The 27,050-nt window shown below is 39.6% G+C and overlaps 1 protein-coding gene across 9 annotated transcripts in view; it reads left to right on the top strand.

Moving 5' to 3' along the window:
- Window positions 1-27,050, top strand: part of LOC140360796 (neurexin-2-like) — a 161,355-nt gene that overhangs the window by 53,154 nt on the left and 81,151 nt on the right. For 8 of the 9 annotated variants that reach the window (XM_072446185.1, XM_072446181.1, XM_072446183.1 and 5 more), the window contains exons 4-11: window positions 1,228-1,257; window positions 1,498-1,509; window positions 6,503-6,804; window positions 16,496-16,657; window positions 22,430-22,685; window positions 23,174-23,338; window positions 23,912-24,295; window positions 26,347-26,550. In XM_072446185.1, coding sequence (XP_072302286.1) covers window positions 1,228-1,257; window positions 1,498-1,509; window positions 6,503-6,804; window positions 16,496-16,657; window positions 22,430-22,685; window positions 23,174-23,338; window positions 23,912-24,295; window positions 26,347-26,550 — 1,515 coding nt within the window. The remainder of the gene's footprint in view (window positions 1-1,227; window positions 1,258-1,497; window positions 1,510-6,502; window positions 6,805-16,495; window positions 16,658-22,429; window positions 22,686-23,173; window positions 23,339-23,911; window positions 24,296-26,346; window positions 26,551-27,050) is intronic. The other variant, XM_072446179.1, reaches the window with a different exon arrangement.

Genomic DNA, 27,050 nt, shown 5'->3' with positions numbered 1-27,050 from the left:
TTCCGGTAGATTTGTACAACTATCGTGGTACTTCTACCTCGAATACTCATTGCTCTGTACAGTTAATGAGCCGACGTCCAATCACAACGGTGTGGGGCGTCTGTGGCTGATCCAGTTTGTGGCCCGGTTACAGCCTCGTTCTTCTCGTGCTGTTGCTGATGAGCTGTTTGTGTCGGCTGGCTAACGGGGCTCATATGCTCAGCCCCAGTCTTGTATTGTGTCATCCGCGTAAACCTCTGCACAAAGTGTTGCTGAGTGTTGCCTTGTCATTTTCGGCCGACCCATCGAGACAAGTCTGCGTGCTTGGAGTGCGCCTCAAAGATATTGGCACTTGCATCTGCTTTGAAAAGACTCGGAATAATGTCTGTGAATGCACCCGGCCTGCTTCTATTTTAGAAATGTTAAGTCTGTCTGTCTGTGCGTGTGTACGGCGGTGACACTATTAAATTCTTTATGCCGACTGCAGCAGCGCATCTGTGTTTAGCTCAGTGCTGCTTCCCTCGCTCTCCTCGCTCCTCTGCTTCCTGTCAGAGGAGAGGTGGGATGTGGCTTTTTTTTTTTTGTCTTGGCTGACCTGTTTTGGGTCGGTCTGGACTCAGTGAAGCTCTAACTCGCTGCAGTTGTTATGCTTTTATTTTTAGACAGAAAGGTTTTGGTTTCTGGCTGCTCGGTGACATGTTCCTGTACATGATGATTACGTCTGATGCCCTACAGCTGGCCCCGCCCACTGCACACGGCCTATAGAGTGAAATGACTAGAGGCGGCGTGAGCCTGTATCTGAGGTTAAGTAGAACGGCACATGTAAATATCAGCACGTTGTAAAGCTGAGCCACATGTAAATGATGTGGCTAAATTTACACGCATATGGGATTAGCATGTGTAGCGTTTAGCAGGTTTAGCGCATATCCGGTACATCTCAAACGCTGTCTACATACAATATGTGTTCCATTTGGAAAAAGCATCTGTGAGAGCAACTACCTGTAGAGTTGCACCTATCCAGATGTTTTTTTCTCTCCTTGCCTCCCCTCTCCTTCTCCCTTGAGATGTTTGTGTGTTTTCAGTTGGAACCCTCCCTTTTCTCTTTAAGTTCAGACTTTGACATCCGTACCTTCCCCAAGGATGTCTGTCACAAACTGCAGTCCAACATTGTGACAATGCTTTCGTTTTTCCCAAACTTCTTTATGAACTTCCTGTTTTCGTATCCTTTTTTCTGTTCTTTCCCTCAAGGTCTGGCGCACCTGATGTTAAAAAGCCAAGGTATGGGGTTTGTTGGTTTGCTTCTCCCTACCAGCCACCTAATCACACATCCCTCTGCCCCTTCCCTGTAATCATTTGAGTTAACTGTGCTGCACTAATAATCCTCTCCTGTTTTCTCATACTTGCCTATTCCTTTTGCTTCCTGTCATGTTATGCTCACTACTCACTCAATTTGTGTCCGTCAAACCCTTGTCCTGACCACTGACTGATCTACTGGAACATCACCTTTGACCGCCGCAGTTTTTCGACAAGGTAATCCATCACCGCATCTCTTCAGCTTGGTTTAAAAGGGGAAATATAAAGTGTCTTAAGCTGAAGATGTCTGTCAGGTTTGCACTGGGAATACCTTTTTCACTTTCTGTTTTTTAGAACTCAAACCAAATAGGATTTCTGAACACCTCCGACTTCAAAACACCTTGTGTGTTGTTTTGTATTCATTGCAGGTTCTGTGACATTCAAATGACATTCAAATTCTTTTCTGAATTGCAGCTGACTCCTTTGTGTTCGATAGGTGATGAATATTCATGGTAATGTTTTATGAGTGCTGGAATTGCAATGGTATTTTGAATGTGAGCCGTTATCACATGCCCACACGCTAACAATATCACTCCACAAGGACTTTCTCATCGGCAGTAGACGTACAAAGAGACCCAGGGCCCACAAAAGACATTGACTTTGAATATAATGTATGAATATACAATGACCGGTGCACCTAATTAAGTCCAGATATTTTGACGACGGATCACATTACATCAAGTTTATATCTTATAGGGATGCAACGATGCAGTCTTGTCGTGATCCCATACGTGTCCTAATACATGGGTCACAATATGATTTGGATTTGATACCTTTTGGGTCTCTTCTAATAAATGAGAGCTCGACAGCCGTGAAGTAGTCTTTACGTAATGAGTCACAGTCATTTAGTTTAATGATGTACAAGTTTGGATTTGTAAGAATTTTGCTTTCTTGTATAATATACATTTAATACAGCCAAAACTTTCCATTTTACGGAGTTTAGGATTTATTTTGATGATTTAATCTCTTTCCTCCTGACTATCTGCAGCCACAGACAGTAGCCCCTCCCCACACTCCCCTACTCTTAACATACCCACAGCACTCCCCTGTCTGACCACTGAAATACATTTACGAGCTATTTTAGAGCTTTAAAATGTTCATATTTTTGTAATTGCCTGGTCTATGGGTAAAATTAAAAGTAACTAAAAGATCAAACCCACCTCTGTTAGAATATAGTAGCAGTAAGCCTCTGTGGAGCATTTTGCACCAAGTACCAAGGTACTGTAGGCTTAAGCTTTCATTTCAGGACCAAAATATACGACAACACATTTATTGAATTGTACAACCCGTATCAAACTATTTTATGTATCAAGTATCGTTGCATCCCTAGTATCTTACAACTTTGTATATGTATCGCTTCCTTTTTTAATTGTACCATGTACACTGTCTATATTAGATCCTGGGTTATATCATCTGGTCACTATTATTTTTATATCTTGCATCAGCAGTAGGTGTAATGTCAGATGTATCACTTTAAACCCACTATTGGTTGGTCAAATACTTTGACAAGGAAGAAATAAGGTATAATTGTGCATTACATGACTGCATAACATAAGAACTCATTCATGTCTGTCTTTTATAAGTGTATCAGTAATGTCAAGGCATTATTCATTTACAACCCTCCTATTAGACTTTAATTACTCATCTTTCCTGATGCATTACAATGATTTTAAAGCCGGCTAGACTTACACAAAATGTCCTCATATTTAATTGGCTCCTCTAGTGCTTTAATAGCGATTCTTGCACTAGATGGTACACTGTAGTAGCACTGAAATCTTACACCTTTGAAGTCGTTATTAATGATGCGGGGAGAATCAGACAAAGCGTTGCAGACATGGAGCTGAGCATATTCTGTCCTTTGTGTTGTCCACCACATGTTTATTTGCCTCTTTAATGTAAGCAATTAGTGCAGCGCCAGTCAGAGAAAGTCCTTTTTCAGTCGCCATGGTGATCGGTGGTCCATCTCCAAAGACCACAATAACACACTGCATCTAATGTTTCTTTGGTCATCATTTTACAGAGAAATCAACTCTTCGCTGCCTTGTTTTGACTGAAAACACCAAACCGTGCACCAGCAATGATTCAAAATGATGTATAAATGAGCCAATGGGAATACATTAGAGGATTCTTGCAACACTTTACGCCTCATTAAGATTTTGTATGCTATTGCTCGGATCATTGTACATTGTAAGCAGCCACAATAATAATGAAAAATATCTTGAGTTCGGAATTACGCGGAATAACGAGGGAATGTCTATGTAAATGAGTCAAGCGCTAACATCGAGAAAATAGATTACACATTGTACTTCTGTCACTTAATTCATGCCATGGCAAGACAATAATATCGTCCCATCTAATTGAAACGCTCACCGCCCAAACGCATGTACACGGGTGAAATTATGTTTTATTACATACAGACAGTGTGTCCTGGAGCCCCCCCGCCACGTGATTTGTCATAAGATGAAGTCTAGATGTAATTGCTCCATTTCATGCACCAGTAAATAAGAAGTACTAGTCTGTAATTGATTGAGGGAATAAACATTCACTTCAATAAACCTTCGAGCTGTTGCCATAGCCTGGACCATGGCGACGATTAGTACCCAACTGCAACACCGCCAGTTTTATACAATATTCACAGCCAGCATTTACACTTTAACCACCAGACAAATAATATCTGTGATTCACTTTCGACCTTATTTCTGCTATTACGTGAGGCAGGACTCTTTTTTTTTAATAGATGTAATTCAATCCCAATCACAAATGAAACACAGTTCTAGCTTTTCAGAAAGGCTGTGAATAAGATTCAGACAGATAAAGATTCAGACGGGTAAATTTCAGGCTCTTATTGTGAAATGTTCATTCTAAAGCAAACGCAACTCTAATTTCCATATAGCTAAAGCAAGCTTTTATGAATATTTTAAAATATATTGGCAAAAAAAATCAGTTTGAGTTGTTTAAACCAACATCACAACCACAATTGGTTTTCCAGAAATAGAAAAAAACAAAACAGATAAACAAAATAAGACATTGATTTGCAGAGATGCAGCAGAGGAGGAAGAGTGCGCTCAGACAGGAGAGCAGCTTGTAACAGGGTAGAGACAGAGTGACTTTACAACTACAATATCCAGATGATAGTCAGACGCCTACAGACCCACTTTATGTCCATACTGTAAGTCATTTACATTGTTATAAAGTCTAATACTGGCAAAGGTGTACCGAGGTGAGGATAATATTATATAGAATTCTTTGATTCCTCTAATGGTTAAGATAAAGATGACACTATAATGAAAAGAAAAAAAAAAATATAACAAAAATAATGTAAGACCTGGTTTGCATAAAGTGGGCTACAAATGCAACATACAACATTGTAACTAGATGTAATATACTAAGCAATATAACCATAAACTATCCTGGAGACACAGGCAAAAACCTCATGGTCAGTGTTCGTGCTGGGACGGCTGAATCCACTGCCCTGTCCCTCTGGACCAAAAGTGTCAATCCTTAAATACCATCTGTGCCCCGGACATATGGGGCACTGTGGACTTAACTGCATAATGGAAAGTATACTTAGACTTCTGCAGTGTAGTGTCATTGCAGCCGCACTGTACAAGATTAGGGCCGGTAGTAAAGCCTGAGAGGCGATACCTTCTTCACCTCAAAGCACTTTTAGGTAATAAGCACAATGTCTTTGGGCTTCACCTGTGTTGTTAAAAGACACAGGAGCAATAACAGCTGTTGTAAGCAGCCAGCAGCAAAGTAAACAATCTCAGCGCCGATAATAGTCTGTCCACAGTGTCTTCAGGGCTAAAAAAGACAGGGGCACTGTGGCTTACTGCGCTCCCAGACAGGATGATTGATCCCTTTTAGACCTTCACTGCACTCCAAGGGTCATCCACAAATGTTTTTTGGCAACACCAGATCACAATGAATGGAAATTACACAGCCAGACTTGGAGAGAATTTGTGCATAGTTTATAAATGCAGCATAAGTATTAATCTTTAGAACAATAGAGAGATTTGTTTTGCTAAATTATACTCAGGCAAATGCATACAAGCACTTAGCAATTTCCTCAGCCTCACAAAATCAAGCTATGGAAAAAAAAAAACATGTTATTGACCTGGGAAAGCAGCCACTCAACGCGGCTGAATAAGTCACGTCTTCTCAAGAGGGAAGTGAATGCATTTTCCAAACAAAAGGGACTAATGGGAATACTTGTATGGGCGGTCTAAATTGCCTGGGCGAGTCAACATTTTACTGTACAAACAAATCTAGCTTATGTTTTGTAGCTTGCAACGGCTTGTATTTAGAGAACAGGTGAAGTATGTGACCACCAACGTTTGGCAGGAGGTTCTCATATTATGTCAAACACAACACAACTGTACTGCTGTGTCCATAAATATCTATATCTGTTTCTATTGCTGTCTTATCAAGATGTATGTCAGTCTTGCTTTACTGCCCACTATATTCTTCTACATAAGCTGCTTGTGAAAACACTAGTACTCCTTATTCTTTCGCATCTGTTCAGGTTGAAAAACTTGAATCCATATCAGTTAGAACAACTTGGACCAGTGCCTCTGTAGTAAATTAACTGTGCAGTCAAGCCCGGCACTTTTATGTTGATGCTTCAAAATGACACGTTAGATTAATGGCCACTATTTTCTACATGAGTAAAATACAACTGACTATATATTATTTCTTTAGCAGTGGTTCTCAAACTTGGGTTCAGGTGGTTAGTCCTCAATGAAGTATGGATCAAGTGGGGTAAACGACAAAACGTTACCATTACAAACTGGTTTAGTCCCATTTTCTCTGTATTTTAGAGGTTTTTATTTCTTTCTGATATTTAGGGTACGTTCACACTTCCACATTCACCACATCAAAACCATTGAACCTGGACTCAAACTAAACCTACACTAAGTATGAATGCACTCTTAGTCCTTATTTAGGTCCTGGTTCAGGCAAAGGTAGGCTTGCAATTAAATATTTATTTTTTGTAGGATTTGACCTTTTGTGTGCAGATTACAGGTTAGGTTTTGTGCTAACATTTGAGAACCACTGATATAATAGCTCTAGTAGTTATAGTATAGTAGTATTAGAGTAATAGTAGTAGTACACACATTGATTCAACTATTACATTGTACATCCTAACATCTTTCTCTCTGGACTTCAGGTCAGGAGGAGTCTGTGGCCACCTTTAAAGGCAATGAGTTCTTCAGCTACAATCTCTCTCAGACGCCCATTCAGAGCAGCCTGGACGAGATCACGCTGTCTTTCCGCACGCTGCAGAGGAACGGCCTCCTGCTCCACACGGGGAAGTCCGCCGACTACGTCAACCTGTCCCTCAGAAACGGAGCGCTGTGGCTGGTCATAAACCTGGGCTCTGGCGCTTTCGAGGCCCTGGTCGAACCCACCAGCGGAAAGTTCAACGACAACGTGTGGCATGACGTGAGAGTCACCAGGAATCTCAGACAGGCGAGTGCACGATTACATTAGAGTGAATAGTATATGAAGTAGTGTTTTATATTGTATGTCCTTCCTTACTTGGGGCAGATGCGTATTACAATCTGTTAACTCCCTGTGGCTGACAATAGCAAGTTGTTTTCAACACAAAATAATAGTTCCTTTTATATTACATTGTGGTCTTCAAGTTCTTATGGTAGTTTTAGTATTGATTAGTATCTGGGTATACATTTTTTGACATTCGTGCACCAGAATTTTTCTATTAGTATTTGTCTTCAAAGTACAAGGTTCAAAGTTGAAAATGAGTTGCACATGTCTCTGCATTTCTAAATGAAGTCCTACGTTGACGTGTGGAAAGTGTAAAGCGCTGATGATCTGACCACTGGCGAACCCCTTTGTCCACAATGCATTTCATTTTTGCTTGAAGAAGACATACGTTTGGCACCCGCTGATCATCGGAGACAAACTGCTGGACCATGCTATGGATAGATGCCGTTCACAATAGCGAGCAGTGGAATTTTGCCCCCTTTGTGCCAAAATGCCTACACAACTCACCAATTAAGAAAATTAAGAATAAAAGAAAAGAAAGCATGTAGTAGCCATGTTTGGGTGGTAGGGGAAAACAGGATTTATTTATTATTTGGAGCAATGGAATCTTGATTGCAAAAGAATAATGATTACTCAAGCGTGCATGAATCACTCTGGATACAGCGTTGAGTGTGTAAATGAGAAGGGACAAACAATTGGGTGAAGTAGAGGAAATTGAGATTCCTTGTGTAAAATCTGTGCTTTGGACGTGGAAAGAGCTAATGAAAAATACAAAATAAACAAAGATATTATAATTTTAAGCTTTTCGGCTTAAGACCAAAGTTTTACACCAAACGCGCACTGACCTGAGATTTAAGGTCTGGATTACAAAAGGTATGAAAGTGTTTTAAACGGCTGTAAAAGAAAATCAAATGACAAGCTTTCATTTGTTGAAGGAATCATTTGGCTTGGAGAAACGAGTTATTATAACCAAGAAATGAATCAAACACCATGTCAAAGTGCAAATTACTCACAGGGATCTGCTAACTGCTGGTGAAACGGTGGTTGTCAAGTGGCCATTATTACCGTGTTTTTTGTGATCACCCTATTATTCACATTAAAACAATGTACCTCGGATGTAGGACTCCTGCGATGGAGATGATTAATGGATACCAAATGTACTTTTGGCTGCACTGAAAATGGCAATAACAAATAAATGGATGACGGGAAATTAGCCGACTGACAAGGACTGGACTGAGATAAGGCTGGACATTCATAAAATGTTAAAACTGACTTACTTTGAACATGGACACATTTAACAAACACTTCCTTTTGATTTTAGTTTTCACTCTCTTGTTCTGTTTGTTCCTTCTGTTTGTTTTAATTATAACATGAAAAAGTCAATGAGAATCTAAAACAATTTAACGTGGTTGAAAGCTCTATTGTGTTTCTAATTTGTTATAAAATGTAATATCTATCTATCTACAATCAGTTGATTACCTGAAAGGTCAGTAATGGGCCAAGGATGACATTTCTGAAAAATGGAGAGTTTTAGTACAGCGTTTTCCATTCTGAACCAGCATCTTTCCTCATAATGGTGAAGCCTTGAACTCTTACCTTGATAAAGGTTGTTGTAATTATTATAGATTTGCTCATGTCTCTTACAATGGAGCTCCAAGAGGCCAGTTTTTATATATCTACTCAAACAGAACGTGGAGGGCTTCCTTTAACCTGAGCAATCATTTGTGTGTGAACAAACAGAAAAGTCTGTCTCTCCAAAGGTACCTGTCTGTGTGGACAGGGCACACGCATTAGAGGCTTTTAGCTCATAAGGATGAAAAAGCCATGAAGGTGCACTCTGCCAATTTTACACACGAGAGTCTCATGAAGAGTACTCTGTCTGTAAAAACACAGACTCTTAGGGGAGCATCATGCCATTTAAAACTTTAATGTACAACCTGTCATGTGGTCGATTGTGATACCCGTTCATAAAATAAAATACTTTTTATTCATTCATTTTGAGCAGATAGAAAGAAATCCATAAAAAAGTTATATTGATATTTCTTAAATCACAGCAAGCTCAAGTAAAGTGTCATTTTAATTTAATGACACAATGCATGTAACATTATAAAGCAGCGAGGGTAAAGCCTTTTTCTTAGTATCAAAATCAGATTTTAAATTTTTATAATGTGACACTGTTTAGACTATATTAACACTTCCAAATGGGGCATAATATTCCACAATAGTGATTTGACAGGTCAGGAATGGAACTGCAGACAGTCTACCCCAGGACAACTAGGGAACTTTATGTTTCTTACCACCAAGAGTGAATAAATAATGGATACTTGTACCAGAAAGCCAAGCCAACCCACTCAAACTATGCAATATTTTTGAATTAAAACAAGAACAGAGGAAACAAAATGCACACACTGTCTGTACTGGTCACCAGGTGCTTTCTTGCTGTGTGCGCTATTATTCAGCCACTGTACGGAGCCTTTTGCTAATATGCCTTAATGATATGCTGAAGCTTAGCCCCAAATTTGATGACTGCAGCATTCAGACGTTTCTTTTCTCACATTCTTAGCTGGCTCGCAAAAAAGAAAAATGGTTCTCAATTATGATTATGTGCTTCAGTGGTGTCTTCTCCATTAAACTGGCTCATCATGAGCCATGTAAAGGGATTAGGCTTGTACGGGTCAAGGTAGCCGCGCTCCCATGTGGCGGTCTCTGTTAGCTGCGTTAGCTTCTGTCGAATATTTCTCATCTATTGGCCTTAGCTCCGCTCTATTGTCCTTGCACTTATTACTGACTCTGACCTCTGTCTTGTCGCATAGAGGCCGCCTATAATGACCACTTAGATTTTCTGCACTATCATGATTTAAGCACTCCTTATTGGTGGAGAGCCGAGGAGCCTCTTACAGTGGCCGTCACAGACTTTCCGCACATTTATTCAACTATAATGGTCACATCGATTTTTTGATTTTGAACTAAATAGCCTAAACAAGCAGAGAATTGGCGCTGGTGTCAGACAGGGATTCAGAGTTGTGGTGGGGAAAGCAGAAGAGAGCCTTATATAATGAGTAGAGCCAGTGTGTCACATTGTGATCCACTGTTCTCAGTCCAAACACAAGGCCCGAAGGTTTACTCCTCATCAAGGACAACTGGAGCAAGAACAAACATGTGTTTAATCCCACAAGGATTAACTTTCAAGACACTATTTATGTCAGAAATGGCAAAACCTTCACACATGTGGGACAAATTAATCTGAAAAATTGACAGAGCCAGCTTTCATTTCTTGCTTTATTTTGTTGACTGGTTAGATACAAGAAATGTACTCAAGGGATTTTTTTATTTGGGATAAGATTTGACTGAAATATTTTGAAAAAAAAACAATCATATTTTGCCACATTTTTAACGTTTCATAAATCTGGCATATCATTAGGTATGAACAAATTCCTCTATACCCCGCTCCACATCTCATGTCAGCTTTATATTCTACCTAATATCTACTTGCTCAAAAGAGCAATCAAACATTTTTTTTTTTTTTAATACCATCATTAATTTATTTTATATGAAATTAATGAATTTGTAAATTGTGAAAATAACGCTTTTTTCATGTTATAATATAATGTTATAATATTATGTGACTCGCCACCCGAAAAACCGCCACAAGTCAGTCTCGGTGAAACTGAGAAAAGGCCAAAATAAGATTTTTTTTTCCAAATGTGTGATTTTCATTTTCGACCTGGACCTGGATGAAAGTTAATTAGTGACCCCTGTTCGATATGATCTGACAAAATGGTGTTGGAGCTACTTTAAGTGCAGATCTTTTAGCCCTATGGGAGAAAACTGCCTTTTTTGCCACAGTTTGATATATACAGTATTTCCATGATGTATATCTAGAGTGTAGTCACTAGCTATTTTGTCTGCTACACAAACACACAATTCAGACACATTATAATCAGTTCTCCTTATGTGGCAGGAATCACAAAAATCTTAACTACGTCCTTGAATTCATTTAACATGTTATCACTATGTACCTGTCATTCTATTCACCTGTTATTATGATTGAGCATCAGTAAATGTTACAGTAGACAAATATAAAAAGGAATAAAGGAAGCAGCTCTCTTTTCCTTTTTATTTAATCTTAGTCTAAAATCAGTGTTTGAACACCTCTCTGTGAAATGGGCTTTGCCACATCGCCTGCATTTACATGTTTCAGTCATTTATCATCAGCTTTAGATTCAAACGCTGTCACATTCACATGCACTCACACGGCCCCCTCCTCCTCATCTATTTCCTCTGGCTGCCTGCAGGAGAGTGGCAATCCAATGCGCGCAACGTCACTTATGCTTTCAACCATGCATTTGATCCCTGTGTAAATTGCTTTCCCCCACAGATAAGTTACCTCGCTGACATGTAGATATGGGGAACTGGAACTCCCAAGAGACGGGTGCTGGAAACGTTTTATTAGATCCAGTGGTGCTTTTGCGGGGTCCAATTTCCCGCGGCGCTATCCCCCTTAGCATCAATGTTTTCTTTGACTGTCCACGGGGCACTGATTGGGTCTCGTCAGGCTGTCTCCTTCCTTGACCCCTATCAATGATGCATACTCTTACTTATGGGACTGAGCGGTGGTGGGGTTGGTGTGTGCACTCATGTTACCCACTGTTGCCCCATGTTTGCTCTGTCTTACTCTCCACTACCATCAATACACCACTGGTTCAAAAGTGGAGGAAGCCAGACAAGGAAGATGAGCTAATTATAGAAAGCGTTAAGTATTAGCCATGGGGTCATAAATGTCCGGCGATATAACAATGAGGTTTACAGGTGGAGTTTGAATAAAGTATGAGTAAAGGTCGCTAGCCCCCTGGGGCCATTTGCAGTATAGATAATCAATACCTTTAGAAAGCTTGGTATTTTAGGATTATTTGGGGTGGACTAGAACTATATTCAAATGTTTCTGACAATGTGGGCATGTTCACGATAGCAATACAAACCTATATATGATTCATTTGAAAGAATATACAGTTAAAAGTACCGATCTGCCTGGGAAGCAAAATTGTTCCCTTGCTTTGCTAGTACAAAGATTAGTACAGTGTTTCCCACAGGTTTACTGGTTTGGCTGCATACATACAAGCATGTTAGTACTTATACACCTTATTTCTAGACCCACCTGGGCGCCCATCTAGGCTCTATTGTATTAGTTAACATAAGGCTGCCGACCTCCAGAGAAAATAAGTTCTACTCAGACTAAGAAGCCGTATTCGGGCCACTCCTGGGGAACCGGTGCATTGTTGACTTGTTGGTGCGTGTGAACATTGGACATTTTACACAAATCTACTTTATAACATGTCTTAGGGGCAAAAGCTTTCCCTAGTTCTCCATTTAAACCAATGAAGTTTCCTGGAATTGAGATTACGATGAATGTGCTGATCATGTGAGAAAAGAGGGAAAGGTTGGCGGGGCGGAATGAGGTCGTTAAGCAAGACAAGTTCATTTGTATACCTCAACGCCATTCAAAGTACTTCACACAACAGGGAAAAAATGCATTCAAATCACACATGACAGACATGACAGAAATCACAAAACCGTTTAAGACATAAAAGAGCAGACTGCCAACAAAATCCTTTCAGTCAAACGCACAGCCAAACAAAACTGCTTTTAGCTTAGATATATAGCTTATAGTTAGTTTAATTTCATGTTTGATGTTGAATGTTGTTAAATGTACTTTTTGTCCCCACAACTCACAATATCTTTACCTATTCTTTTTTTTATACGTCTATCCTCATGACATTCACAGTCTGCTTTTAAGAAAAAAAACATTGGCAGTTACACTATACATTAGTTAGAAAAATACAATTATGTTAAGGTATAGCTCACTAAAAGCATAATTTAGTTTGCCTGTTTAGATGGCAATGCCTTGCATAGCTTTTATTTCATTACCAGGAGGACACATTATTTGCTGAAGAGACAGAAGGCAAACTGTGAGGAGATAATATTTGACCAAACGTGCATTGCATTACAATGATCTTCTCAGGCTTCAACTAACTAAATAGAAAACTGTCTGTAGAGAACTCGAATAATAATGTGATAAAAGCTGTCCAAATCAAAACTGCTGCCTCTGGACCAAGTCAGGAGCTGCACCTGCTGTGTGAGGCAAGAAAGACAACCGACTAGAGGAAGTCTCACAAAGAACAGCCGCATCAATCAATTCCCTGATATAAAGGCTATTTGTTTGTTGAAGTTTGTTAGATGTACATTTTGGCCCCTGTGATGCCCGTGGTCGGGGCCAGAGATACCCAGTGTTTCTCCACAAGACACAAATCGATGTCTGACAGCAGCTGAATAGAGAAGCTAAACCTGATGTTATAGAGGGGTCAGTCTTTTGTCTGATCTCCTACAGATCTGATCGTACGGCGCTGAATCAAACCGTCTAAACAATGTTTTACAATGTTTTAAAGCCGGGTTTGCAGAATACTTGAGAAACTCAAGTCAAATCATTTCACAGCTTTTTACATCTAATTTTAGAACCTTTTTTTAAGAGCTTCTATACAATGTTCCGACCCTACATACACACTCGGAGAGTGAATATTATAAGGATAATCCTTAATTTATAGTGAGTATTCGATATATCATAATACAATCATAAGACCTATAACATAATACTTGTGACCGTGTTAGACGCAAAATTAAGTATATTTTTACTCTTATCTATAATGTATACACTATTTTCTTCCCCTTCTGAGAAACAACCTTCTCCATTTAATTTAATATAATTAATGGTACAGAGAGTATGAACCAATTGAATCATTTAATTCTTATATATTATCTAATATATTATCTAAATTATCTTTATAACATAATTCATGATGATTTTATCGTTTTAATACACCTGCCATGCTTTCATACTGTATTGGTGAATATGCCGGTTCTGTAGGTCATGCACGGCCTGCCAAGTGAAGTTTAGAAGTCAATTTAAGTATCTGGATACCAGACTAACAATGCAACTTACATTTTGCCCACAGAATCCATGTGGCGGTGCTCGGAATAGACTAGAAGTAGATTTTACGGATGCGAGACACACTGAGACGAGGCAGGTCAGCCGAGGTGTTGGCTGATGTCATAAGTGCACAGCAGTGTTCTCTCTTTTCATCTAAAGGAAAATGTCTGACTCTCTCAATTTGCCTTTGAAATGCAAAATGTTCCATCATTTCAACAGAACATGCACACCTGGGTATAGGCATGTCATTTTAGAATGACATACATTTGAAACAATATAATCATCTGAGGCCAATCTTTTATCCGTCAAGTAAATAAGAATATGTTATTCCCCCTTTTTTATGATTAGAAATATCAATTTTTTTGGTTTCCCTGAATGCATCAATAACACCATTACATGTCTTTATAGGTCATGTTATTTTACCACCACTTTTAGTAACATAACTTTTAAGAACTTGTTTTTATATTCAAATGTTTTACTATACCTACATTCCTCTTTAGTTTGAGCTGCCAGTCAACAAATGTGAACGTACGGCTTCACAAGAGCAGGACATCTGAAAAATGGCTATAGCTTTTAGAGTTGCACTATTTCGGCACTCTTGACTACCACAACGATAAATATTTGCCCTTATAATTGTGTGGTTGGGCTGTTGTGATGTATTGTCAACTGTAGGCCCTTTGTCAGGGAAACTGGCATATCTGTGTTTCTCCGTATTGGAGCCTTATTCAGTCATTCACGCGCCCGACTGCAGCGCTGATGAGGCCCATGATAGGAGAAGCTGTTTGTTTTGTTGTGCCAGAAATGTATCTCGCCACCCCGATATCTTTCATCTCAAATTAATTGTCTGTAAAAAGCATTCCCATCGCTTTGGTGCTAAAATAGTCAGTGAGAGAAATATTTATGGTGTATTGGCTTTCTCTTCAGTGGCGCTAATATATCTGAAGCAGGGATCAGCTGAGATTAGTGAACCCTTGAGCTGCGGCTCTTCTAATTGCCTTGAAGATCCTAAATTAAGAAGAGATTGACTTCAAGAAATGAAGTGTGAAATAATTAGGCCAGTTCCTTCTGTCAAACGTACGCCGTTATACATGTGGACTTCAGAAAACCTAAGAACAATGTTGAAAGACACAACACAATTATATATTATGCAGGTGTTTGTGTTATTGGATTTGTTTCATGGGCACAATGCAATTTAGTTGTTTAATAAAGGGGCATTTAGTACGTTTTCTCGTGGAGGTAGATGCTGACTTGTTTCCATGGAGATGTTACTGCTTTGCCTGGAATGTTCCACAGTAAAACATTTATGATCTTTTTTTTTTTTTTTTTACAAAATATGAGGGCCAATAATGACCTTGAAAAACATGCATTGTGAGCAGGGGTCGTCTCTCCGCAGATCTGACCTGTAACTTGACCCTGATTGCGCTACCTGCTCATCTGTGGACAGTTTTGAGAGCAGTGACATCTCCATGGAGACAAGCACGTGGTGAACCGTAGTGGACCGATTAGTGTCTCGTGTCACCAAACTTTGTCTTGTTGAGTTGTCACAGGATTTGTTTCTCCTCAGAACCAATTTATTCAAAGCTATATTTGCAAATGGATTAATATTATCAGACACATGGACTTAAATTGAATCTGTGGGTTGTGGTAAGTGCTAATTAGTGAAGACCATAATAACTAATGTCTGCATCCAATTTAACTGAACTTGAAACACAGCAGAGCATACCTGATTAATATGTTATACCAATGAAATATATAAATGGAGTTTCAGCTTGTATTATTTAATATCTTTGTGGTGCTGGGTGTGAGTTGGGTACTCTTATTTCCCCCAAAATCTACACAGTAGGCTCATCCTCGAGCTCCTCCCAACTGCAAATCAATCAAATAAAAGTATCTGTTTGATAATAATTCATCACAATTGGACTTTTGAAGCTGCATGACAAACTATAGCATCACCCATCTATTCTTATAGCGCATGGATCGTTTTTGTTTTTTTATGTGTATAAAGGAAACAAATATTTTAACATTGAATTGAAACTTGAATTGTTATTATATCTTTTTACTTTAATTAAAAAAAAAAGTGGTATTCTCATTCCAGCCTTTCAATCGTTTGGAATCGAAACAAAGGTAAAAAGCTGGTATCGGACGTCAAACTCGTCTTGGTGATGGGACGCTCACAAGTTGAAGAATGGCCCTTAAAATGAATGACAAAAAATACAAACACAAACTGTTTTGGATAGACGCACATCTAAAGAAGTCTACTGCGGCCTGCTTCAAATAAACTGCTAAACTATTTCTAGGTTATGTGGGAATTATGTCTGATCCTCTTTTGTTCTCTCGACACTCTCAGACTTGTTTTTTTCAGGACGACTTGCGTTTTTCATTGTGCGTGATTATCTCCATCTTTAAAACACAAAACTCATTAACACAAAAGTGGCCATGCATCTGATCAACAGCCCAATAAACACATCTCATGCAGCGAAAAGTGCGGTCCGGACACTGCTTACATTTGGTTGAGGTGATTTCGAATGGACTTTAGCCCGGCGTTCACACCTCTAATCAGCTCATGCATAAGAAACATTTACAGCTACAGGTGTCATCTTAGCAGCCAGACATTTTTGGCTTAAAAGGCAACAAAGGAACGCATAAAATACCCTAATGTGCCTTTGTCCTCAGGTGACTATCCTGGTAGATGGGATCCTGACCACCACAGGCTACACCCAGGAGGACTACACCATGCTGGGCTCGGACGACCTCTTCTACATCGGGGGCAGCCTGAACACGGCCGACCTGCCCGGCTCTCCCGTCAGCAACAACTTCATGGGCTGTCTCAAAGATGTAAGCACCGCACGACGCACCACCTCACCACCTCACCACCCCCACCTCACCGCTGGAAACTCTATCCCGCCCCTCCCCCTCCCGATAACCAGAGCATATAGAAAATCTCCGCCCGCGTTCGCAGATCGATCTTCCCCTTGTAGGATGTTTGAAGGGGAAACATTTGCAGCTGCTGAGCGCACGGCACATATGCATTCACGGATACCTCTGGGAATCCCTCTGAGACAGGAGCACTAATAATAAGCAACACGCACGCACAATCATCCTATACATACATATGCTACGCTACTGTTTTTAGAGGTATTCTTACGGGGTCTTGTACCTGCCACAGAGATTATTTCCAGCATGCAAGTGGAGGAGATGCACTCGTGATTACAGACTAAGCAGCAAATGAATGCTTAATGCCCAATTTGAGCCCAGTCTAAGACGTTTTTAATGGACTGGAGACTGATTTAAAAAAGAAATTATGTAATTCAAAGTCAGGAAAAATGTCATACTGGAAGGAGGAGTGAGTCAATCATGCTGTGTTTTATCATAAAAAGTCCATTAGCATGAATGTCACAGCAGCAAAGGGGCGGATACATCATTTCTTTGGGTCATCTCCTTAAACAAAGACACTATAAAAAGCTGTACCGCCACTATTGCATACATAAATAGATGTTTCATTAGGTGCCATTTACCCCAAGTGCCCATTCAGAGGGGACTTCTGAACAGCAAGGGCAGAACAGGAGCCTGCAGATATAAAGGAGCTCCAAGCCAGCAAATGGAGAGGAAAAAGCCTGACTAAGCTAGTAGCAGCTGCAGCAGGTATTAGAACTATGACTACAGCTACAGCCGCCACGTTATGGAAACTGGACACATCACATTGGCCTTTGGTGAATGCAATGATATTTTGACATGTGTCTGTTGGTTAGACCCCCTCGCCGTACAGTCAGGGAGCGTGAAAGACTTCATTACCACAAGAGCTTTGTTTTCAAGTGTCGAGAATCAACCGTGGGGAAAGCAGCAGCAACACTTTTGATATTACTGTTGGACTGTCAGCCGTTCCACTTTACGGCGCGGTTAAGACTGAGGGCAGAAACATTCACACAGCTGGTGGTGCATTTGTGTCAACTGTAAGTCATGTAAGACCTCAAAAAAACAACGCTAAGAACTGATCTATTGTTTTAATATGACATTCGCACTAAGGGATTTAAACGGACAATTCACTAGACTATTTAACATATTTTTTTAAAACCTTGCCCTGCTCATTTAACTAAAATAGATTTAGAAACAAAGAAAGTATGGAACTCTCCGGGTCGTGTTGTTTGTTGGTGAGTTTGTCCACAGTTAAGCAGCCAAACTTTATGGCAAGAGTTCAGAATGAAGATGAACATTAAGTTTGCTGTATTTCTATGGTTTTAAAGGTGGTGCTGTGTTTACATTCAGAAGATGTGGGCTGCTGCTATAAAGTTGCGAGAGCGTACATTTGGTTCAAAAGGTCTCCACCCTCAAGCTACTTTTCAGTCTCAACACTGTTAACTATTAAGATTGTGTTGCAAATTGAATACTTAAAAAAAAAAAAAGAAGATTGACAGCAATTTTGACCTGTTTTCATGATGCAACATTAAATCTGTCAAGCTTTTTTCCTGCATTAACGCGTTAAGTTTTACTCCAAAAAAAATGGTTACGCTCCAAAACATTTTAATGTATGAAGTTGTTCCAAATTGGCACATAAAATGGCTCAGAGGAAAGAAGCAGAAGCATACTTCCCCCCCAAATTATGTAGTTTTATGCTAAATTCAGACTTAAACAAGCTTGTTAGAATAGACTCACTATAATTGTGTTTGTTAACAAAATATTCAACATTAGCATTTGAAAGCTCTTTTCTGCATGATGATTCCGTGTGGTGCGAGCTATTTCTGGACAGGTTATTGTCATGGCACGGCTGCCAAAGCTGCAACCTCCGCTCCGTGGGCGACTGTGAGCTGTGCCCTGTTCACACTCTCATGACAGACCGCGGAGTCACAAGACATTGAGGCTGAGCGATCAAAAGGAAATCCTCCAGCCTGGTTCAAACATGTGTCACTTCAGACGCACTAGATGCAGGTTCTTGATTTTTGACAGTTGGTTTGTTACGATGCTTACCGTATAAGAGAAGGACACTTTAGTTTACTGTAGTTTGTTCAATGTTAATGTTGTTTATTGTGTACCTGCTGCGTCTTTCCAGGACTTCCTTGTAAAAGAGTTTAGTTTTTTACAAACTAGGCCTCTCCTGGCTGAATAAATGTTAAATAAATAAAAGATTGACTTGCCATGGAAAATGCATACAAGGACTTTTCATTTTGTTTAAATTTTTTAAAAGAGACATAATTATTATACTAAATCAATCATTATGAGCATTTAGCCATGTTATGAGTTGTATTATTTATTATGATTGTACGAAACAAGTTATATTTCAATTTATTCATGCACGTTTGAGTAATCCTGTATTATCCTGCATTTGAGGCTTGAGTGCTCAGAAAATGTCTGTGTTCACCTACCCCCTATACCCGCCCAATTTGCAGTACTAACTTGTTTTTTTTAGACTCCAGGTGATGCATTTAAAGTTCAGGAATGTTGTGTAATCACCATTAAAAACATGTAAATGAAATCCTGCTGGTTGCAATGGTGAAATACAACTATGAAAAGGTCTAAATTCTGCATTTTTTAACAGAAAATCAACAGGCTCGCTTCTACTACGATGACATTATCTTGGTACGTTATAGTTTAAAACCAATCACTCAAAAAAAGCATAATGGACCTACAGGCTTTATTTAATTGAAGAGCTACAGCATGAAATGGGAAGAGAGGGAAGAGAGACATTCATTTTGGCAAATTGAGCTCCTCGAGTGCTTGCCATGGTCATAGCTCTTCTTGCTGATGATGGAACCAACTTATTTTTGTAGTTTTTGGTCACATTTGTTAGATCCACCATGCTCAAGACGTCAACAATGAGCTTCTTCCTGTTTAGCCTAAAATACTTAATGTTGCCTTTATATTATACTCCCTTGTCAAAAAGACAAGATTAACTCATTTAAGCTTGACCGGAGAGAGTTTTTGCATTAGCTGTGTTAGCGCTGGGTCTGTGTGCGGTGATATATGTCTTCTTGAGTCGGCTGTGCTTATTGAGTGTGTGGAGTCTGGAGCATGACTAATCTGTGATGATAATAGATGTGAGCGCCGACGAGCCAGGGCCATCAGGTTCATCAGGTACAGCAGAAATATCCAGCTTTAGGAGAATGTCAGCGCCACAGCTAACAACAAACACGGAAGGGACCAATTTGTCTTTGAAGCCCTGCTCTGTTAATCAGTTTGTGTGTCCACACCTTAGCTACAGGCCACAGCGCTGCGGCATCTGGACAAGTCCAATACATTTATACAACACGAGTCTTATGCTTATTGTTTGACCGCTGTGACCTTGAACAAACATAAACAAACAAATACATAAGAATGGACTCATATCGTCAACAAAAAGTATTCGCAATATTCTGCTATAAGCTGTGGGAGTTGGTCTTGGTCTTTGGAAACTGAGGTGTTTGTTTGTGCTGTCAGAAATTCAAGTCTCACCAGGAATAAACTGTAAATTATTTATAAATCAAGTTTTATTGAAATGTTGCATTAGTTATCTTCATGTAAAAAGCTATATTTTGCCCCAGCCTACATAATACTCAAGCATAGCATGACAATAAAAGAGTCCTACTATAGCATAAAGATTGATGTTGTGATGACAGTCAGTTTGTGATTGGAGCTGGTTATACTTATGTCGTTTTCGACTTCTTCGCAGTTCAACTCAACATTACAGTGTGTGTATTAGAGCTTATTCTTATTCAGTCTAATCTAGCCTAGATTTAGTCTTTGTTTTGTCTCTGTTAAGTTCTTATTTTGACTTAGTCTGACTAATGTGTTAAAACATGAACATATTTTCTTTAATGTAGCGGAAAATATTGTTTCAAATATTTTCAAATCACAATATTTTCTCATATCATTACAGCTCTAGTGTACTAGATATATTTTGAGTGCTATTGTGCTATGCATGTTAATAAATAAATTAAAGTGACAGTTACTTTTAATGCTTCTTTCATTTTGTATTTTTGTATATGGTTGAAGATTGAAATTATGCATATTTTTTGCACACTGGCCTATTATTATCAGTCTTTGAAACCTTACTTGTGGCTATAGTCTGACTTCTCTAATTGCAGACAAAGCCACCATCTCCAAACTGTCTGTGCTCAGTGTCTTTCCTCCTGTGGTAAAAAAACAAGCCTGTTACTCTCATTTCTCAATGGTCAGTTTCACCATCTAATTCAGATGCTTAATTAGTCGCAGTGAGGCAGTGTGAAGTGTGATATTGGCTCAGATTGCCTTGTGGTTCTGCTGTTAGCACTCAGCTTTAGTGTAGCACGGCGTGTCACCTCGGGCGGTGACGGGCCATAGTGTGATGTGCCAGATAACACTGCACTGTGGGTGACTTACAACTGATGCAAAACCACACAAGGATGCAGGTGGTCGTCACCACCAATAACCAAATACATAACAAATAGTTTCTAAGATTATAGACAAATACCATGCTATGACTAGACTGTGGTCCACACTACCATGTGTTTCTTATGTGTTTGCACTACTGCTGAGGGCAGGAGATGTCATTTACAGGCAGAACGGAAGACATAGAAATGTCTTCAATCAGATGAGGTTTAATATTTCCCTATTGAATTGACAAATTGAGAAGAATGGTTGTTTTAATCTGTGATGAACACGCTCTGATAGACCTTGACTCACTCATTCTCTGTGTCTTTTGACACTACTCAGTCTTAAAAATAATCTTGATATCTATAAATTAAGGTTATATTATGCATAGATTAAATAGATATGATATTTACCTTGCCAAGTAACGCTTAGCATTAACCTTATCTGCATTTATTCAGGCTTTATTCTCGTCTCAATGGAGATCATGTCCCTCAACAGGATGGAAGGTGTATTAAAATAGGTAGTAATGTTTACTGGTGAGCATGTACCAATGAAAATAATCAACAGCACTTTCCATTACATTTGAATAGAGCATTGGTAAATAATCAATTCCACCCCTTCACCACCCACTAGTTCCTCTGACTGGACTGTAATGGACTGTTTTATACTTCAAATTCACAGAATCATTTGTGCATGTGTGGGTGCTGTGCAGAGATTTCTCCTCCTCCAAATTTAAAGCAATTTTTGCACCACAGTTAAGTACTCCTATGTGTCAGCAAGATATTTTCGATGTAAATGTTTAAATTTTGCCTTATCTTTGTCTTATCTTTACCCATTTGGTTTGTCTTGTTGCCTGAACAAATTGGTAACAAACAGTGAAAACAGACTCCATGTAAACGTACTTGTTATTATATACTTATATTATTATTATTGTGGTAAAAGATGTATTTTGTGAACAATAACAAGCATCACAATGGGTCTCCTCTGTTTCCTCTGTCACTGTCGAAGCGCAGCGGGAGCCAGCCGCAATCTCCCTCCAATAAAAATGTGCTTATTTTTCCATCATTTGCTTCTTAACTCGCATAATTAAAGATATCATCTTGTTTAGCCCGACTCTTTTGCCGAAATTGCATTAAAGTCATTTGGGCATTTCTAATCTCAGCCCGCGCATGATTTGACATTTTTTCCTCCCTTCTCCCCTCTGCCTCCTTCCTCTGATTTATTGATAAGTAATATTCAAACTGAAATAGCGGTCATCTCACCACCATATCTCTCCCGTTTTATTAGGTGGTCTACAAGAATAATGAGTTTAGGCTGGAGCTGTCACGCCTGGCCGAGCTGCAGGACCCAAGGATCAGTATCCATGGTGATCTGAAGTTCAGCTGTGATAGCGTCGAGGCCCTTGAACCAGTCACCTTCGACAGGCCCAACTCTTACCTGACGCTTCCCAAGTGGAACACCAAGAGAACCGGGGCCATCTCGCTGGACTTCCGCACCAGCGAGTCCGACGGGCTCCTCCTTTTCGGCCATGGCAGTCTCAAAGGTAAAAGCTATATGTTTTACAGTATGGATGTCATAATATCAAATTGTAGTGTTATGTTTAATACACGAAGACACTTGATTATTTAACAATAGAAGAAAGATAATATAGATTTAACTTAATTTTGCTTCTAAAATGGTCATGATTATTTGTCTTGAATAATCGCAATTATCAATTAGCCAAAAGAATGTGTGACATTTCTAGTCATACTTGAACTTAGCCATTAGTTATCATAACTGAGGACACCTCCTTTCATTTGGGGGTTTTGAAAACTATTTTTTAGTCATTAGATCTGTTAACCCAGAGTTCATACTGGTATCTGATTAGAGATCTAGCCAAATCAAATGTGTAAGCATGCTTGATACGATTTTGAAATATTAGATATTATAGATTTGTTTGAACATTTTTCTCATTTTAACACAACCCAGCAAGAATAACAAAGCACAAACCAACATAACATGAAATAAAATATACATCTATCATTTGTAAAGTGAACCTGATGCCCCGCGCGGACTTTTTTGCCCTGGAGTTGTTGAATGGCCTCCTCTACATGGTGATGGACATGGGCTCAGGCAGCGTCAAAATGAAAGCCAGTGAAAAGAGGCTGGACGACGGAGAGTGGCACCATGTGGACTTCCAGAGGAACGGACGAAACGGTGAGAGAGCCTTGTGTGAAATGTACGCAGCACCAGGAGGATTTTTGTCTCATTCTTCTGTCACTGTGCTGTGCTAGTTTTTAGTCGCGGCGTATAAAGGGTTTCAAGCTGTGAAATTGCCATATGCCATTGCAGATATAGTCACACTGACATGTTCGTGCTTTTTAGTCATTGCGGTAAAACAGTCATATCAAGTTTTAATTAGAGCCATATTTTTGGTGGCAGTAATCTGTGCGTGACATTTATAAACCTGTTAAATGCTTTCACAAGTGACCAATTATACGTTTGCTCACCCTAATGGGGATCACGCTGGCTTTGTGGCATTTGCATAAAGTGCTCCTTCACCTTTTCAAAAGTGCACTGACTATCTCACCAAACTGAATAGAAGAGAAATTGAGTTAAAGGATTTTTACTTTTCGCACTTGTGATTTGGTACTTTTAGGAGAAACAGAGCCTATACTTCCTCATTCTCAGCTTTTTTTTTTCCTCTTCTCCTCTCACTTGCACATCCCACTCACACCTGCCTCAGCGCCGTTGTATGAAACAGTGCATTGACTCATAATGCTCCCACAGGATTTATCTCGGTCAACAGCCAGAGTGTGCCCTTCTCTGCCAACGAAGGAAGTGAGATCTTGGACTTGGACGGAGACATGTACCTGGGGGGTCTGCCCGAAGACCGCTACAGCATCATGCTCCCGCCGGAAGTGTGGACAGCCACTCTGGGCCTGGGCTATGTGGGCTGTGTGCGGGACCTCTTCATTGACGGTCAAAGCCGTAATTTGTGGCGCCTGGCTGAGGTGCAAAGCGCTCCAGGTGTGAGTAGCTTCTGCACCAGAGAGACACACGTGAGGTGCCACCGAGACACATGTGCCAACGGGGCGCATTGTCGAGAAGGCTGGAACCGGCACATCTGCAACTGCAACGGCACTGGCTACACAGGCCCCAACTGTGACACAGGTGAGACACAAGACTGATGCTTTGGGATATTTAGTCTATCATGTACTGTCAGGTGTAATGTCTGTCGCTGCACACGGGCTGCTGGAAATACCCTTAAGATCTGTGGCAGATTTAAACATGTCAGTTTTTGAGATGCTCCAAAATCTGATGCATGGTGCTGTGGTTAGATTTTGAATAAAGGGGGAATCGTTCTCTTTGTCATTACTATAGCGATAGTTTGTACATCCAATGAGATAGTATAGCGACATTACGTTTATGATTTATACATTCACAAGCAACTGTAGGAGTAAGAGCTGACACACTGCATGACAACGCCGTTAAAGTACAATTCATAGATTCAGCAATGTGATGATAGTTATTGATGATAATATAATACTTAATTGTAAAAAGAGTTTAAATGTGCTTTTAAGTCGGCCACTGCTATATGCTTTATTTCATTTCACAATTATGAATTTAAAACATATTTTGTTCCCAAACTTGAACTTCTGAAAATGGAAAATGAAACACGTCATTTGCTCTTTGTATAGAGATAATTTTAGGTTATTTCAGGATCAAAGTGGCACAAATGACTGTTGTAATCTGTTTAATAGAACAATGACTGTTCAATCTCTGAAATGTCCATCCTTTCACTTCTGAAAGGATGGACATTTCCCAATTATTCGACCTACTGTACCCCATATACAGTAATATATCACATGTGTATGTTCAAATGACAGGTCTGGTTAATGAGCTACAGCATGGGAGTTTAGTAATGACAATACAACATTTTGTTCCCATTAGAATGGTTCCCACAGCTTGTTCCTGCATCTGTACCTACCGTGTAGTCCTTCATTTGTACACGTCAGTATCATACAAATGCCATTACACCACAAACGTATTGGGCCGCTTCATTAAGCTGAATCACGCTGCATTTAGTTTGCAGATGGCTTTCTCCCACACAAGCCAAATTAGCCATTGGCAGCTAACAGCGTGAGGGATAGATCAAGAAATCCCTCTTGTGCTGGTCTGTAATGGGAATAAGTCTTTCAGAAATTTGACTTCAATCTTTCCACTCTGATCTTATCCTCTGGGTCTTTTCTGCCATCTGCTGTGACAAATAGAAACTGCAATGTAAAATGTTATACCAGAGGTTGTACATAGTCAGATAATGTAAAATCTTTACATGTATTTTTCTTCTTTTAAAGATATTATGATTTAGAACTAACTTTTTCTTGGTTTTATCTCCTTTTCATACATTGTTCAGCCTTAATTTAGGCCTGATAAAGTCAGGCGTTTTGAGAAAAAGACAGTTTGAGGCATTCAAAATCTTTTATGGAGCAGGAACTGGGGCCTTCTTCAGGGCAAACATGAGTAAAAAACTGATGTCAGGTGTTTAAGTCACTTGACTAGATCACATGACACCACATCATTCTGCTATGTAGCATGTAACATAATACAGAGAGAAAAAACATTTTGCGATGTGACATGATACAGAAGATGTAGATGTAGTGACAACCAGATGTAGAACAGTATAACGTCTACTCCACATATATATGTCTACAACATCCAAATACAAAGATGAAAGCATTAAATCTCATAATGAAAAAGCACATGCTTTGTATACATTTATTATAGACTTATAAATAGTTCTGAACCATCCACTACATGACATCTGGTCTAATTGGAGCTCCAGAACACTATCTATGATAAATAAATCCACCAGCATATGAAGCCATGTGAGCATAAAGTGATCAACTATCATCAAATACAGTGATCCACAATTATAGCTATAACGGCTACATTTACATCCCCAATGTCGAGGGTTTTCTTTGATGCTATTCGGAAAACCAAATATTGTCTTAAGTGGTACTTGGTGTGAAAAATTTGAGACCCACTGAAGAAGAAAGCTGACTGAGGTTTGAGCCTTAGATCAAGGTTAAACAGAAGAGAATGCAGTGTATGGAACTAAACAGGTGCAAACAATTCCTCTCCATTTCACTAAACACCCTTCCAAATCCTGCTATTGTCTCTGATCTGCTTGGGGATTTTCTCTGGTAAATTGATTTTTGCAGAAGCTACCACCGTGAGCTACGACGGAAGCATGTATTTGAAGGTGCTACTGCCCAAGACGCTGCACACGGAGGCAGAAGACGTGTCCCTCCGGTTCATGTCCCAGAGGGCTTTTGGGCTCCTCTTGGCCACCACTTCGCAGCAGTCGGCCGACACGATGCGTGTGGAGCTGGACGGAGGGAGGGTCAAACTCACTGTGAATCTGGGTAATGCTGCACAGCCACAGCGCGACATAAGTAGTTGCTTTTGACCTTTTAGGACCTGTCACGTAGAGCTTCCATGGTTTCTTGGTTTTGTGTCAGATCCCTCTCATTCCAATCACCATACACAGCAGACAAGTTGCCTAATGAAGCACAATTTTATAGGACTCCAAAATATTTATGTAATTTACAAGGGCTTTTGAATTTTAAATGATTTTGTCTTTAACGTTTTACATATGTGTTAATACATATGTCATGAAAACCGTGTGATCCCAAGGTCAGGTCAAGTTTGTAAATTCTTACCTTGTTACGTAGGTCAAATATTTTTTTAATCCATCAAATAAGTTAGTTGACAGTGTTTTTCAACTTTTTGGACTCTATTATTAAAAACAGGTGCAGTAGTGGTAGATTTTGTCTTTTAGTGTTGCTCAGGGCACTCCGAAATGACATGAAATAACTTTGTGAATTAGTGAACTCAAATATGATGGCATTCACGTAGCATTCAC

Source organism: Eucyclogobius newberryi, unplaced genomic scaffold (genome assembly GCF_026437365.1).
Source record: "Eucyclogobius newberryi isolate DKJ021-1_F unplaced genomic scaffold, fEucNew1.0.hap1 SCAF_15, whole genome shotgun sequence".
Classification (NCBI taxonomy): domain Eukaryota; kingdom Metazoa; phylum Chordata; class Actinopteri; order Gobiiformes; family Gobiidae; genus Eucyclogobius; species Eucyclogobius newberryi.
The sequence above is the reverse complement of the archived record's forward strand: the minus strand, read 5'-3'. Positions and strand labels throughout refer to the sequence as shown.